Raw genomic sequence first — 17,385 nt, 5'->3', positions numbered from 1 at the left:
CTTCCCAGTGTCTACACTTTATTCTTCCAACTAAATGTAAGTTCCTAGAGAGCATGGTATCTTATAATTAACTGAATATAACAGAAGGCTAGACATTCAGCAAACACTTTAAAAATGTGTGCAGATCTAGCCTCAAGAATCTAAAATCACATTCGCAAACATTTAGAGAAGGTTTTTTGTGTAAGAAATCTAGTTATGTTTTTTTTCTTAAAATAATTCATGAGCATGTTTGCATCTAAATGTTAACACAGGAGCCATGTGGTTTACAAAGACACCCCAGATATCGAAAAGAGATTTTCAATGTATCTATTATTTTTTAAATCCTGAGTCACAACCACCCGTGAGTGCAAATGTATTTCAAATTTTATGCTGGCCTCCTATTGCAAAGTGCTAATTGAATCGATTTCCTGGAGCTGCATCACTAATAAATAGAGTGCACCACAGATGTGGGATTCTTGGGTCAAAAATACAGAACATGAATGTTTTGCTGAGAGAAAATGGTGCATGGGAAAATGTCTAAGAATCCAAGAGAGTCAAAAAGTTTGGTCTTTAAACATGGAGCTGCACCACTCTGAAAAAGTGTGGTGATTCCTGAAAATATTAAAAATAGAACTCCCCTATGACCCAGCAATAGCACTGCTAGGCACTTACCCAAAGGATACAGAAGTGCTGATGCATAGGGGCACATGTACCCCAATGTTCATAGCGGCACTTTCAACAATAGCCAAATCATGGAAAGAGCCTAAATGTCCATCACCGGACAAATGGATCAAGAAGTTGTGGTATATACACACAATGGAGTATTACATGGCAGTGAGAAAGAATGAAATCTGGCCATTTGTAGCAAAGTGGATGGACCTCGAGGGTGTCATGCTAAGTGAAATAAGTCAGGCGGAGAAGGATAGATACCTTATGTCTTTACTCATGTGTGGAACAGGAGAAACTTAACAGAAGACTATGGGGGAGGGGAAGGGGAAAAAGTTACAGAGAGGGAGGCAAACCATGGGAGACTTAACTACTGAGAACAAACTGAGGGTTGATGGAAGGAGGAGAGGGGAAAGTTAGTGATGGGCTTTGAGGAGGGCACTTGGGATGAGCCCTGGGTGTTGTACGGAAACCAATTTGACAACAAACTATATTATAAAAAAAAATAAAAAATAAACATGGAGCAACAGAGGGAGCACTTGAGGGGCTCTCCCAACCTCACTCTGGATGAGGCCGCTGGCACACCAGGATGCCCCAGACGGCCCTGTGCGTGGGTGAATGTGCTCACACTGGAGGGGCACATACTTCTCCACTTGTGTGGCCTCAGGCCACTAACTTCTCTCCCAGCCTGAGTTTGCTCAACTGTAACTATAGTATAAGTACCTCCTACCCCAGTGTCTAGTGAAGATTCAGTAAGACGATGTACGTTGAGGACTTCACACAGTGTTGGAAATGTTCATATCCAGTGCATGACAGTTGCTGTATCTGCTGTTCTAAGGGAACAGGAGGGTGGGCAGAGCAGGGAAGGGATGACCATCTGAATGCCCTGGAGAGTGGCAGCTCTGCCACTTGTACCCATGTTCACACCCTTCCTCCTGCAGGCCACAGAAGTGCCCCTTTTGCTAGAGCAGGAACGTGCTCACGGCACTGAGGAGGACTCTACCCACGGGCGCTTTGAGAACTGAGATCCGAAGGCTTCAGACGGGTTCCCCCATCCTCCCAAGTCATTGCCATGTCAGGGCATTCCTCAAAGCCAAATCTGTTTAGAGTTCCCTGTGGACAAGTGCTTCAGTAGAACCTTCTTGTTTCATCTCCAAAGTGAAGACGTTTTTGGTGTCAGGTAACCAGTGTGAGTCAAGGGCTTAAGCCACAAAGACGAATGATTGGCTCCCACGGCTGAGGCCGCCCTGTGGTGGAGCAGTGAGGAGGTCTGCCAGCACTCTGCTGGGACATTCCCGGCCCTTCCCTCCTGCAGGCATCACCTTGCGGTCCCTGGTCTCCTTGCTGGCTGGAGCAGCTCTTAGCCTTCCATCCTCACATAACATGTGCAGGGAAGAGATCAGGAGTGGCCTCCAGAAACTGGACAGAAAATGAAAGCTCTTTTCCCAAAGGCTGCTGGTTAATTTCTCCTTTCCACTCATTGGCCTCATTTGGTCCCATGATTATTCCTGGGCCAGCCTCCGTGGTTAGTGAATGCGGTGCTCCTTGGCTTCATCTTGGTACTGGGAGTCCCAAGCAGACATTTGATTCAGGCACTGGAGCAAGGGGAACAGGAAAATATTAGCCATGACTAAATAGACTCCATCCCTGGAATTCAAGTCCATTCCCCCAAGCCTCTGGGCTGCCACTACAAAAGAACAGAGGCGAGAGGGATGTTGGAGAGACACCACAATGTCCAGTACTCTGCTGGCATTAACTCACCATCTCTTTCAGTTCAAGAAACAGTTATGAAATGTCTGCTGGGTTCCAGGCAGGGTGCAGGACGCTGGGATGATACAGAGGCCCTGTGCTGTTGAGAGGAATAAATGAGCCAACTTATGCAAAGTGCCTGGTGCAGCCTTGGGCCCCTAATACCTGCTCAGTATCATCTTCATTAAAATGAATAATGCATGAGTGCCCCCTGCCATCCAGGAGAGAGACTTAAACAAATACATTCTAGCGGCGTGCGAAGGGCAACAAGGGTAAGCCGGCGGGTGGCAGGAAGGAGAAAGATCACACAGGAGTGTGCAGAAGGCCCAACCTAAGAAGCTTCTAGCCAGTGGTTCCTAGCCTTGACTTCACGTTTACTGCACCTGAGGAGCTTCTCAACTCCCCACACCAATTAAGTCACAATCTCGGGGCAGGCCCCAGCACCAGAATCAGTTTGACTGTTTAAAGATCCCCAGATGATTAAAATATGCAGCCAAGGTTGAGAACCACAGTAATAGGCTATTGAGGACATAAAACACACACCAGTAAACCATTAGCAATGCTGAGTTGTGAGGGGGTATGAAAGCGAAGCCAGTGCTCCAAGGCGCAGGGCAAGGAGCGGACGCGGTGAGTAGGGGGCTCAGGACATGGAGAGAGCAGGGTGGCTCATGAAAGGTTTCTGTGTGCAGCAGGGGACAGAGGTTTTAAAGGGTCTTGAAAAACCACAGGGTTTGCCTAATGTAAGCAGTTTGGAAGTGGTACCTTAGTGTGAAGAGAAAGGAGTGTGAACAAAATTCACGCACAAATGTAGAGGGTGTTCAGTGTGGACTCCATCAGGAGAGAAAAACCAGACCGCAATTTCAACAGGTAAATATAAAGAATTATTAACAGATAATTGGAACAATAAAGGATCTTCCGCTGAGAAGTAGAGAGAACTCTTAAGAACAAAGGCAGGCAGGTATTGGGAGTGTTTCCTACCCCCGGGCTGAGGTAGAGTGACCAGGGGAGGCTCTGCCAGCACAGAGTGGCTTGTTGAGGTCAGAGAAGTCACTGTAGACTTCTAGTCTCATAGAACTTGTCAGAAATTCATCCTCAGTGGTGACATCTCTCGAGCACACTTCCCTGGGGACGCGCTGCAGGCACCCTCTGAGAGAAGGCAGGAGAGCCAGGAGGCAAAACCCAGAATTGTCCCCTACAAGCAAGCAGAGGCTCAGAATTTACAAAACCTTCCCAGGGAATTAGCAAAGCTGGAGTTTGACCCACATCCATGTTTCTTACATGTCCTGCTACCCCCTCTGAACAAACAGAAGAGCGAGATCAAGGCCAGTCTGTCGGTGTAGGCTGCCCAGAGATGGGACGGGCCTGTGGGGAAGGCTTCCTGGAGGAGGTGAGGCTTCAAATAGACCTCAGGAAAGCTTTTAGAGACCTGGAGAAAATGGGAGGAGAGGACTTGCCACCAGCCGTGTTAAATAGTCTCACGTGGTGAAGAGCAGGCCTGAGCTCGGGACTCGGCCCAGCCAGTATAGAGAACAGTGGAAAATGAGAAGTAGGCAATGATAAAGAAGTCCGAGGCAGAACAGAATCAAGGGAGCCCTTATATGGCAAAGAGCTTGAATTTAAGCGGGTGCGCAATCACTTCATTGCAAGAGAGCCAGAGGCTGTGGGTGTAGGGCTCCAGGATTCCCTGCCTGCCTGCCAACCTCTTTGTGGGATATAGGAAGCCAGCTTTGGAGTCAGACAGACTAGAGTAGCAGCTCCGGCGTCAGCTGTGTGTCCTGGGGCAAGTCCCTCACCCGTGCTGAGTCTCCGGGTTCTTCAGGTGTCAGTGGCAAACAAGGATTCCTTCTTTGCAGGTTTGTTCAGATGAAGTCCCAAGCAGACAGTCAGACACACAGCAGGCCTGCCATCGATGGCCGCTTCCTTCTCCCTCCTACTTTTACTCTCTAGGCCCTTTCTGTCCACCAAAGCAGTTCATACCTCTGAAGGAAGCTGTTTAAAACTCAGGAATCCCAGTATTTCTAAATCGGGTGCAGCTGGGGAGTGCCCGGGTATTGGCGGCAGATGGTCTCCTCTTGTTGTCAGTGCGGCCTCTGAGCTCACCGCTCTGAAGGAAAAGGTCAGATTGAGGGGAAACAGTGTCTTGGACCCCTGGACAGATGGTCCCTTGAAGTGGTGTTTCATACCCCATCTCCACAGGGCAAATGACTGTGCTTCTGTCACTTCTAGGAGGAGAAGTCACCAAACCGCGGTTTGCTCAATTCTTCCACGGCAGCCTGGCCAGTCTCACCATCCGCCCTGGCAAAATGGAGAGTCAGAAGGTGATTTCCTGCCTGCAGGCCTGCAAGGAAGGGCTGGATATTAATTCCCTGGAAAGTCTCGGCCAAGGAATAAAGGTAAGGAAGGAGTCGGCATCACCGCCAATAAGACATTGATTTATGGGGGCAGTGGCTGCCCGGCGCCAGTGCACTCTGGGAAATGGAGTCCTCATCTGTCGAGTTGCACAGAGATGGTCCAGCAGCAAAGGTGCTGGCCCAGGGGGGGCGATTAGTGACCGTGACTTCCATGATGGACTTTTGCTGTGTCCTGAAATTCCTAGATGAAGCCCGCATGTGTAATCAGTTCACTACACAGAAGCAGGCACGTGTTCAGTGCCTACCAGAAGGGAATTGTATTTCAGCTGTTCCTGGGTTGGTTGGTTGCTTTGTTTTATTTGCCAAAGGAACAGAGCAGCATGCAAGGATATATTTCAAAAATACTTAAAAATAGAATAAAAAGTTTGGCCATGTTAAATATAAATTAGGAAGAAAGGTCAGCCTAGGGTGGGGTGGAATTAGAAAGCAGATATGGAGGTCGCTGGGTCTCATGTTGTGAAATTGAAGCCCAGATTGGGCTTTGAGCAATCTCTGGCAAAGGGAATGTGAGCAGATTCATGCAAAATAAAAACATTCATGGGATCCAAAAGAATCAAAGCTGTATTCTGAGAAAAGCACCTCCTGAGGAGTAAGACATGGCTGACCCCTCCCCAGCCCCACCCCGGACAGGCAGGGATGGTTCTGGCCTAACCTGGACCTCAGGAGCTCCGGCCAGCAGGGAGCCTCTGGGAACCTGAGCAAAGAGCTGGGTGAATATCACTGTAGCAACTGCTTGAGCCTAACAGACGCCTATTAGGGGGTCTACACTGAGAGCAGGCAGCCCACCCTGTACCTCCTGGAGCACAGGACAGCCCCATGAGCCATCGCCCCTGCCAAGCTGTAGATGTTTCCTTTATGGGCCATTTCCAAAGGACAGTGTGACCAGAGCAGAAGGCCTCCCCTCCCCAACTTCCCCCTGGCACGGCCCATGGATCCTCACCTGCCTCTTGCCCTGGACCTACCTCTCCTGGCCTGGGAGTCCCCCCTCTAGCAGGCAGCACCTTTGTTTTCACTGCCAGTGGGGCTTGTGGGGCTCTGACGTGGAGAGCCCTGGAATGACTAGTGACCTGAGCACACCTACCCTGCTTTATGCTGCAGTTGCTTCGGCCACCCTGCCACAGACACCCACATATGGGTTCTGGGCTGGATGAGGGGGGACGCAAAACTAAACACTCCCAGCCTTTTGTCTTTTGGGAAGTCAGTGGCCCAAGAGGACATTTATAATCCAGTGTGGTAACCGCCATGATGATTATGAGCCCTGAGGCTCCCCGGGTACCAGACATGGTTCTAAATGCTTTACAAGTGTTAACTCATTGATGCCCAGAACAACCCTGTGACAAAGTTAGCATGAATATTCCTATTTTGCACAGGAAGAATTGTGGACTGCAAGAGAAAAGAACTTGTCTAAGATCCCAGAATTAGTAATGAACAGAGCCAGAATTTAAGCCCAGGTCATCCAGTTCCAGAATTTCAGAACCTGGGGAGCAGCAACTAGGGAAGGCTTCTTGGAGGAGGTGAGGTCTGAGCAGACTGTTTGAAGATGGGTAGGAATCGACCAGGAGAAAGGCAGGGGAGGGGAGCTGGGCAGTAACTCTAGGCAGGTCTCCGAGCACGAGTGAGGGCAGAGGTCTGGAGAGCCCTGCATCATGCACTGGGACTCTAAGGCAGCCAGTGGGACAGTGTCCAAATTGCAGGAGGAAAGGTAAAAAGCTGTGGTCAGAGAACTATGTGCAGACCACGCCATGGGGCCCTGTAAGCTATGCTCACGTGTTCACGTGTTTTCTTCTGTCAGTAACACAAGAGTCATTGAAGGGCTGTAGGCAAAGGAGCATGATCTGGGCAGGAGTGTGGGTTAGGATGCTCCCCTTAGAGGCTGGGTCAGTGGGGGAAGGTGGGAGCAGTGCACAGACAGGGTAAGGCAAAAATGGCTTTCCAGAACAGTAAATACACATGCACAGGTGCACTCAGTAGTTTATCACCTGTCGTTGAAAGAAACCTTCAAGACTGCCTCATGTTGGAAAAGCCGGCTTTCCCACAGTCTATTTAGTGGCACATTTCATATTGGTGCCCTCACATGCAGAACCTGGGGTTTGATCCTCGACCAACTCTTTGTGTTGTCTCCTTAGCATTTTGTCAGCCCCATGATGCAGAAATCTGTCCTCCCGCCCTCTCCTCTCTGTCTGATTCTGGGTTTACTCCCTGCCTCTGAGTGGATCTGCTCTGCTGTGGAGCATCCCGCGAGACCATAGTTTCAGGATTCCAGCACTACAGGACAAATAAACCAGAGATGCTGGACTGAAAAGCCACACGGTTCTAGGATTCTAAACAAAGGGGCGTGACAGTCTCTGCAGAGCAGCCAGAGCCTGTGAAAAGAGGAGGTGTAATCTACAGGGCACACACCACCGTGGAGGGTGGGGAGGCTCTGACTTCCCAGGATGCCACCTGTTGATAACCAGTCACTGCAGAGGATCCTTTGCCATCCTTCGAGCACAGCTGGCAAGAAGTAGAGCACTGCAGGGAAGTTAATGATAAGACACACAATTTATGGCGTACCCACTGGGGGCTATTTGAAGTTCATTATCCCTACTCCTCACAACAGATTAAATGTTATGGCCCCATTTCAGAAATAAGGAGCCTGGGACTCGGGGACTTGCCCAAAATAAGTCTTTGCTCTTTCCTCCACACCAGAAACTCAGAGGAGAAGACCTTCTTGAAAATTATTCAGATTTCCTTCCTCCTTGCCCTTCCTCTGTTTATCCCTCATTTCATTCCTGAACACTGACTGTCTTTCTCTTTACCTGTGCCTGGCTTCCTCCTTCCTCCGCAGCTAGTCAAAAGGAGTGAGGTCCTTCTGTAACTAATAAAACTTTCCGTCTGCTCACGGGACTGGCATCGGTTCCTCTTTGCAGTTATTTTCCCCTGGCTCATGCCAATTTCTAAATATTTGTCCAACATGGCTGGAGTCTTTGGGTGGCCGGGGTGGTTACCATCTTCTACCCATACATGACACTGTGGAATAGCCATATTCCTGAAGAATGCCCTGTTCTGATTTTCCCTGCCAATTTCTCATGTCTACCTTGTGGAAGAGTGGGAAAGAGCAAGAACTTTGGGACAAGTCACTCCCAGGTTCAAATCATAGTATGACTATTTACCAGCTGGGTGACCTTGGGCAGAGTAATTTAATCCTTTAAGCCCTAGTGCCCTCATGTATAAATTGTATTTTGTTGTGATGTTGTGGGAACTGAATTCTATGTATGTCATATATAGATAGATACACACATATATATTATAGAAAAAGAAACCTCTATGTATAGTCAAGATGATAAATACAGATATAGATCTATAGATCTAGATCTTCCTTAGCAAACTTAATAAATAGGATCTGAAACCTAATAAGTAAAATCACAGTTCCCTTCTCCAGCTGGGCTGGTCTTGCACCTGGCCTTGCCAATGCCCCAGCTTCTTTTGAAAGGTAAACCTGGGTGACCCTTTTAGCAGAGGAGCCTCAAATGGCAAATCTTCATCTGGCCCAACCCATTGGGGCTGGCAAGTGTCCAAGTGAATGGCAAGGTGCCTGTAGTGCCATAGCCAGCCTTCCCTGAAGGAACAGGTCTAGGCTTTGGACAGGGATTTCACTGATGTCCCAGCCTGCGAGGTGCCTGGTGATATGGGTTGACCCTCTAGGAGAACTGGCTATTCCTAAAGGTCATAGCTTTGGGGATGCCTAGTAGCTTCTTAGATCAAAGAAAGGAATCACTATGGCCACAGCACAGCTTTCTAAAGGAAAGTAAGTGCTGTCACCCTTTGCTAGGTCCCCAGGAAGCCATCTCCTGTCCCTGTGCAATGCTAATGCCGTTCCGTGGCTTACACAAAGACCTAACTTCAGTCATGCCACAGGGTTGGTAATACTACAATTTAAATTTTTTATGTTTTGTTTTATATTTGAGAGTGAGAGAGAGCAGAGGAGGGGTAGAGAGATGAAGACAGAACCTGAGTTTTTCTTCTGAAAATTTTTTTATGTTTAGTAACCTGCAATTTAAAGCAAACAAAACAGAGGTGCCTGGGCGGCTCAGTTGGTTAAGTGTCCTTCTTCAGCTCAGGTCATGATCTCACGGTTTGTGAGCTGGAGCCCTGCGTTAGGTTCTGAGCGGACAGCTCATGCTCGGTCTCTTTCTCTCAAAAATAAATAAACATTAAAAAAAAAAAACCCAAACCCTACTTTGGTAGAAGGTTTTTTTGATCCTGCAAGAACTTTATTGCTAGGCCAGTGCCCATTTTCATGCCCTGTGGCAGCCCAGGAGATGCTAGGGCAGCCCAACTAGGGTATTAACTGGAGCTCCAGCACATAGCCTAACCCATCCCCTCCTCAGGTGGCTGCAGGGGGAATGCGCCCTCTGTCAGTTGCCACAGGATGCTGCCCATTCCACCCTCTGGAAGAACTGTTTGATGTTCCTGTTCAGCCTTGTGTGAAGCTTAGAGATCAGCCACCTCTGCGGGGCTCATCATTCCGTCTCATTTTCTCATGTGCTAGAGCCTGTGGTGACTGTGTGGTGACTCTGCTCTAGCAGGGATGGTGCAGAGCAGGTTTGGGGGAGGTAGGGAGGCAGAAAAACATGTGGGAACAGAAGTGGTATTTTAGAAGGATGAACTTCAGTCTCCAGACGACTTGTGAAACCCTCAGAACAGGGCAGCTCTCTGGCTGAGTACACTAAGCTAGTGAGTCCTCCACAGCAAGGGAGGAGCCAACGGAGAGGAAGACTTGACCTGCATCATCTGCACATGTATCAAGGGGCTCCCACACCCAACAGAGGGCTTGGTGCTTGTGACCAGCCTCGCAGATCAGAGAAACCCTCCCTGCTCAGGGTATTGAGGGCTGAAGGGAACTGGATCATAGGGAGAGAGGAGCAGTGAAGACTGCAGAACCTGTGTGGGCCAAGACTCAGTGAGGAAATAATTACAATGTTAAGAATTATAATAAAAGCTATCTAGGATTGAACACCCTTTACACACTAGATTCATTATATACATTATCTCATTTAAGTCCCAGACAGGTATTAATATCCTCATTACTTTAAATGAGGAAATACAGTCCAAAAAGGGGAAGTAAATAGTCCAAAGCTGTTGTATTCTGTAGTCTGTACTGTAACTGGGGTCTGCACCCCACACAGCCCATGGTCTTTCAAAGATGCTGTGTAGCCTTGGGTAAGCAAGAATCCTGCCTGGGAAAAGCTCAATTTTTCCAAATGGGCTTAAAAATGATTGCAGTAGCAAATAACTCCAAAATCCCTATGGTTTAATGCTTAAAAGTTTATTTTTCTCTCACATCAAGCCAGGGAGGCAAGTGTGGCGTTTCTGCCTAGAACACCATAGCCACCAGAGGGAAGGAAGAAAAAGTATAGTGCATTCTGTGGGGCTTTGACTGGCCCAGTCCAGAAGCCCCGCCTCACTTCCCCTCTCACCTCATTGGCCAGACGTGATCACGTCCCGCCCACACAGCAGGAGGCCTTTGCCAGTGTAGCCTCCAGGATGCTGAGGATGCAGAGGCCAACAGTGTTTAGGGGGCGTGATTGTTTTCATAGTTCTGGCTTCGTGGGAGTCAGTGACTGAAAAAAAGTCTTTTTGGAGGGTAATCTGGAGATGATAAGGAGTAGAATGCAGGCCAAGGGGGAACATTCACTCATTCATCTGATTGGATAATAGGGCACTAGGGCTAGGTTCTGGGATTCAGGGATAGGAGTTGGAGTCCCTGTCTTCCGTGAGCTCATGGTCACTATAATAATTGTACTCCTATTTCATAAGCACTAAAGGAGCCCAGTGGGGATTTAAATGAGCGAAGTGGAGGCCTCCTCAAGGAGGAGGTAACGAAGTACCCAAATGATAGTTGAAGGCGTCCACGTGAAAGCACGTAGTTGGGGAGGGGCCATGCTGCAACGACTGTCTGCGGGTCAGTATCCTCAGTAGTGCTCCCGAGACACCCACTTCCCTTTACCGTCCAGACACAGAACAGGGAACTCTTAAAACGGCATCCAAGTCAGATCAGGGAAAAGTTAATATAGATGGATTTTCCCTTAAACCCATGAAACCATACTCAGTCTCCTTCATGGTAAGATTAAACCTACATGGTAAATTAAAACTACATGAAGGTAGCATTTGTCACCTATCAGACTGGCAAAAATCTCAAATGACAGCATATTCTGCTGTTGAGGTTTTGAGAAAAGCATTCCCACACCCTGGGAGAGGGAGTGTATATTGATGTGTGTGTGTGTGTGTGTGTGTGTGTGTACACACACACACACACACATATCTTTATATATATTTTTTCCCTAGCAAGGGGGAATTGGGCAACATTTGTCAAAACTTAAAGTGCATATACTGTTGGACCTAATAACTTCACATGGAGGGATTTATCTAGTACATATATATTTGCATACATATGAAATGTGTACAAGATTATTCATTGTGGAATTAGTAAAAGAATAGAAAAAATCCAAATGTCCATAAGAAACTGGTTAAAAATTTATCATTTATCTACACAGAATATTATATAATTATAAAAAAGAGGTTTATGATGTGCTGATATAGAAAGATCTCCAAGATTTGAGCTAAGTAAAGAAACAAAGTACAATAAAGCATGTAAAAAGCTACATCTGGTTAAAGAAAGGAGGAAAAAGGGAATCTATACTCCTAAGAACGCTCAAGTATAACTTTCAGGATAGGCTAAGTTAAGCTGCAGTAACAAATGCCTTAAACATTTCAGTGGCTTGTACAACTTTTGTTGTGATTTTCACACCTAATGTCCCTTATACATTGACTTGAGCTCTGATCCATACCACCAGCACTGTGAGACCAGGCTGATGGATCAGGCCCTAAGAGAACTTGGAGGGTTTCATGGCAGAGGGGAAAGAGCACAGCAAACCATGAACGAGCTGTGAAATCTTCCACATGCGTGTGAACCAAATGATACTTCTGCCCACACTTCATTGGCTAAGCAAGTCACATGACCACCACTGAGTACAAAAGGGGAAAATATGTGTATTTTGTAGGGATTGGTTCCATAGGTCACATAAGCAAGCCTACTGATTATAGTCAGGCATTATAAGCCTCCCACTTGGAGGGGAAGCAAGTAATCATGAATAATACAGTTTGCCACTAAGAAAGTAACAGAACAGTGACTACTTGTGGGATGGCATATTGGAAACTGGGTAAGATATGAATAAGATGGTAACTTTCACATAGTACATATATATATTTGAATTATGTGAGTATGTTATGCAAAAAATGTTGGCATGAAAATATATCCAGATCAAGAGTGCCTGGCTGGCTCAGTTGGAAGAGCATGTGACTAGTGATCTCAGGGTCGTGAGTTCAAGCCCCATACTGGGTGTAGAGATAGATAGACAGATAACCAGATCTCCTTTTCCTGTGACATGAACTTTGGATACATAATCTGAATCCACAGATAAGCTCCTGACCTGTACTGACAGCAGTTCCTAATAATTCCTGCTCAGCAGCAGGTGAAGATCAGTAAGTCAGATCAGCACCATAACAGTTCTCCATGCTCCGTTTGGAGAAGAGTAACGACTAGGGCTCTGCAGGGAGAAGCAGAAGTCTGTATCTGGTTTATCTGCCTTGAGGACGCAAGTGACTTGGTGGGGAGCATCGCAGCCCCTGGGCCTTCCCCAAGTGTGGGAAACCAGGAACCCTGAGTGGAATGAATGGATAATAGACCTGGGGCCGCTGGCAAGCGTGTAAACAGCAAGTGAGCAAAACCCTTAGGAAGCAGAACTAATAAGGAGAGCCATTAACTAAAAAATGAGCTTTAAGGTCAGAAGCTAAGATAATGGGCATGAATCAGGAAGGAGAGCACATGCTGAACTAAGAAGTTCAAGGCCAAAGACAAGACCAGTGAAAGGAGCAAGAGCCCCAAGTTTCTAGGCAGTCAGATGAGGGGCAGGCTGACAAGCCTGGTCAGGAGCCCACAGCGGCACAGAGTGTGGGCCACCCTGCCAAGGGCTAGATCGCAAGAGACCTGTGATGGGGATTCAGAATCCTGTGCTGTGGCTTAGGAGTTTATAACCCCCAGAGGTCTTAAAGGGGTGGCCCAGAAGCCCCTGGGGGTAGCAGGAATTGTTTGAGGGGTTTAAACAGTCATTGTGCTCATGGCTGCTGCACTTGCAGATGCTCTGGAGACACCAGGACTTCGTGGTCTGTCCATGGAGATGGCTCCATTGCTGATCATTCTCTCCCTTGACACCCCCTTTCCTCCTCTAGTACCACTTCAACCCCTCGCAGTCCATCCTGGTGATGGAAGGTGATGATATTGGGAACATCAATCGCGCCCTCCAGAAGGTCTCCTACATCAACTCCAGGCAGTTCCCGACGGCAGGTGTGCGGCGCCTGAGAGTCTCGTCCAAAGTCCAGTGAGTAGACAGGTGCTGGTCAACGAGGGGCCCAGCCGGGGTGGCAGGGATGGTCACTGGGGAATGCTCCCTGGCAAAACAGAGTTCACCTCTCTTCAGCTATTCTCAACTTCTCTGCTGTCCCTGTGAGGATGCCCCAGTGGGTCAGTGTTCTCTTGTTTTCTTCTTAAAGAAAGTGTTCTATTGCTTTGCCAACGTTAAGTCCAGCATTCTCTATTTAATTTAGAATCTGATGTAATATTACTTTTTGTAAATTCTCAGAAAGCTTGGTTTTAAGTGGTCTGGTTTCAGGTTACAGTAGCTGGTGCATACATAGTAGGCGCTTGACAAATGGTTATTAAATTGGATTCACTTAACCAACCCAGCTGTGTAGAGAACTCCTAAAAATGGGGAGTATGCCAGAGAAAGAGAGTGGCTCTTGTACCCAGGGACCAGAGTTCAGTTAAGGAGATGAGACTATTTATTAATGAAGCCTGTGGATATCTCCCTTCTTGGCCTGTCAAGTCAGTTCTCAGGCTCAGCAACTGCCTAGGAGGGCAGAAGGGAGGGCCCCCAGAACTCCTGAGAGGTAGAAGCAGAGTCACCAAGCCCCTGGAGCCAGGGGACAAACCCGGAAGGACAGGAACAAGGCTGGGAAAGCCGAGGCTGCTGACGGCCACATTCCTGGGGCCTGGGATAGGTGCCAGGCTAATTAGATTAGGCAGCAATTAGATTGAATAGTTTTAGTGACAAAGAAGGTGCTTCCACCTTCACACTAAGGGCCACCTTTGGAGGCCTGCGAGGGGCAGCAAGCACCTCCAGGTCAGCTCCACACTGCAGTCACATAGTGGGACCAGGCTCCCCAGTCTCCAGCTCTGGGACCAGGTTTCCATAAACCGATGAGGGGCAGGGTGCCTTCTGGGGTTGGTGTGACAAAGACCAGACAAAGTCGGGAGCAGGAGCCCACCATGACTCCCACATCTGGCCCACCCCAAAGAAGATGTGGCTCAGCATGATGTCCACCCAGACAGCACTTCCCTCAGGAACTTTCCCAAGGGATACAAGCTGATGGCGGCCACCGGCTGGAGTCCCCCCAGCATTCTCAGAGCATCCATCTGGGCCACCATTGTAGCCTCGGTCTTTGGCCTAGATGAGCGATAGAATGCCAGTGACTTGTATGCCTGATAGAGTCTGATGAGGCTGTTGACTCCGCCAACGTTTACTGAGCTCCCATCATGATGCAGGCTCTGGGGTGGGCCTCTTTTCTGTATGTCATCAACATTTAATCCTTACTATAAGGTAATTAATTATTGTCATCCCCATTGTACAGATGGAGAAACTGAGGTTCACAGGAGTCACACCTTGGCCATAGTCACACAGCCCCCTGGTGGCAGAGCCAGGCGATGGACCCTTATCCAACTTTCCAGGCCTTGCTTCTGTTGTCACACCATTCTGCCCTCTGGGTATTTCTGTGGCCGTGCATCAGGAGAAAGGAAGGTGGTCAGCAGCACTCAGCTGCACCCCTGCAATGGGGAGACACTGAGATCACCTTAGAAATAGAAAACATACACAAGCATGGGAGAGTTCAGCCGTGGGGTCTCAGCAAGATGCCGGTACCCAACCAGTTAGACAACAATTCACTTACCAAATCCTAAGGCACAAACGTAGCAGTTGCTGACTAATTAATGTTGCCACTGATTACTTTGTTAAAGGATAATTAAAGATTTAACAGTTCCTTGTTGCTGGTATAGAAGATTACCATTTCTCCCATAAGCTGATCCTAAGCCCCTAGATTACTATTGGCTTTGACTGTAGTGTGGCTTTCAATCTGAATGTCTGTTGACACCGTCAGAGTCGGAGACTCGTAGGCAGTCGGGATGCCTCGAACTAGAGAAGGTTGTGTAGATCCCCGTCCACAGCCGCACGATGGATGGTTGCATCACTCGCTCGCCAGTGCTGTGACTGCAGCTGTTTTCCCAGGTGCTTTGGAGAAGACGTGTGCATCAGCGTCCCCGACGTAGACGCCTATGTGATGGTGCTGCAGGCCATAGAGCCCCAGATCAGCCTCCGCGGCACCGACCGCCTCTGGAGACCCGCCGCCCAGTTTGAAAGTGCCAGAGGGGTGACCCTCTTCCCCGACCTCAAGATCGTGAGCACCTTCGCCAAAGCTGAGGCCCCGGGTGAGCCGAAGACCACAGGTATGGGTGCACACTGGGTTGTGGGGCGGGGGCCTTCAGTCCTCATAGCCCGGTTGAGTCACACTTGAGGACAACAGTACTGTTCACCACAGCAGGGAATTTCTGATAGCAAAGCAAACAAACCTGGAAATAAGATAAGTAAAGGGGAAAATGAACTGCTTGGCAAATTGGGGTCTGCCCATATACCTTGTGATGTGATGTTGGGGGGAGGGCACTTATACCAAATGGTGAATGAAAGAAAGCAAGATGCAAATTACAGAGAACCTACACACACCTAGAAAAATGCCAAGAAGGAAATGCTAACGCTAACAGTGATGTTCTCCAAGAGGCCTAAGAGCCAATTTATCTCTGCTCCCGTTCAGTTTGCTGCAAGTGCAGAAGACTCTATAGTGAGCATGTATTGTTATGATAATCAGAAGACATCTAAAAAGGCACAAAGAAAAAATCTAGCTGCAGCTTAATACACACATGGTAAAAGTCAGGACTTCTCCAACAGCGTGGGTCTCAGCTTTCTGGAAACTTCCTGATTGTGCTTTACAACATGTCCATGATTGGGAGGGCTATCTGGCAGAGGTGGAGAAATTTGAATTATCTGCCAGGGAGAAACAGTTGCATGGAAAAGCTACAGTGCATTCGCTGGCAGAGTGGGGGGTGACAGGAAGGATAAAGAAAGAAGGAATGGAAACTCAGGGCCCAGACCTACAAGGAAAATACCTGTTTGACTGTCATTTGGTGGCCCCTCCAGGAGCATACTTCCAGCTCTCCCTCCCTGCCTCCAAAAGCCCTGCTAATGAGGTAGTTGTGCCAGAGGGGCTGCTCCCATAATAGTCCAAAATCCTCATGGCATTAAACCGCCCTGGTCCCTAGCAAATGGGGTCCCTCAAAAGGCAGCCCTTCTTAGCTCACAAAAATAGATTGGTTGTCTTACCACTTGTCCTAGCAGGGTCTTTCCTCCTTATACTCCAGGGTGCATTTGGTCCTGTGGTCTCCTGCCTTCCCCTCGTTTGTAGCGACAGTCAGACAGAAAAAAGGAAGGGCCTCTGACCACCGTGGTTGCAGGCTGTAAATGAGAGCGCCTGAATGCACGAGGCCTGACACTGGCTGGCAGGCGGCGTCTGGAAAAGCAATCACCTGGGTCTCTCTCTCACTTTCTGTTTATATAAGAGGTGCAGGCAGAGCATCTAGCCATGTGCCTGAGAGCTCTTACTGGTACTCTGTAAATCCTACTCTTACTGGGTGTAGAATAATCATAATTATGGGTGCCTTCACTAAGCGGGCTGATGGCATTTGCCACCAGGCATCAGTGACCCACCCCGGCATCACCATCTGCCTCTACTGACTCCCTCCTCTTTGTGCTGCTTCCGGACCAAAGACGGGCAGGTTCCCCATGCACACCCGGCTCCCTCACACCTCCATGTTCTCACCTTTACTCGTGCTCTAGCCTCTGCCTCGAGGGTCCCTCTCCCTCCCCATCCGTGTCACTCTCCCCGCACTATCCGCTCTGCCCCCTCGCCCTGGCTAGCTCTCCTGCTCTGTAAGCCCCCAACAACCGATGCTTCCCTGTCACGTGTACGTGTGCTAGCCCTCAGTGGCAGGCGTCTGTTAATTAAGCCAGACCAGGGGCTTCATGAGGGCTCCACCATGGCTGATTCGCCTAAGTGCCTGAGCCCAGCCACAGTCCCTTCGCACATTGGGGATCAAGAGAAGGAGAAGATAGACCCTGTAATGCACTCACAGAAGAACAGTGGCCACACCATGCCCTCTACCTAGTGTGAGCAACCAGCCAGCCACCGGGGCGGTAGGAGTGACCTGATGAGAAACTCACAAAAATCTCCAGAAACCACACAAAAGCCACTTGAAATACAGATAAACATACACTATCTCACTAATGACGGGCCTGAAATGCATAGTAATGTACTTTCAGATTTTGCCAGTGATCCATGAAACCGTTGGGATTGACAAGCATTTAAAACTTAAGCATAT

At 48.4% G+C, this 17,385-nt stretch overlaps 1 protein-coding gene and 1 long non-coding RNA gene across 2 annotated transcripts in view; one reads left to right on the top strand and one right to left on the bottom strand.

Moving 5' to 3' along the window:
- CLSTN2 (calsyntenin 2) overlaps nt 1-17,385 on the top strand; it is a 589,043-nt gene that overhangs the window by 558,972 nt on the left and 12,686 nt on the right. Inside the window, exons 10-12 of the mRNA XM_029940160.1 lie at nt 4,621-4,787; nt 13,077-13,225; nt 15,185-15,402. Coding sequence (XP_029796020.1) covers nt 4,621-4,787; nt 13,077-13,225; nt 15,185-15,402 — 534 coding nt within the window. The remainder of the gene's footprint in view (nt 1-4,620; nt 4,788-13,076; nt 13,226-15,184; nt 15,403-17,385) is intronic.
- LOC115292215 overlaps nt 1-17,385 on the bottom strand; it is a 38,410-nt gene that overhangs the window by 12,666 nt on the left and 8,359 nt on the right. The window lies entirely within an intron of this gene.

The sequence above is a fragment of the Suricata suricatta genome, chromosome 5 (genome assembly GCF_006229205.1).
Source record: "Suricata suricatta isolate VVHF042 chromosome 5, meerkat_22Aug2017_6uvM2_HiC, whole genome shotgun sequence".
NCBI classification, from domain to species: domain Eukaryota; kingdom Metazoa; phylum Chordata; class Mammalia; order Carnivora; family Herpestidae; genus Suricata; species Suricata suricatta.
This window is presented reverse-complemented; position numbering and strand designations above follow the sequence as displayed.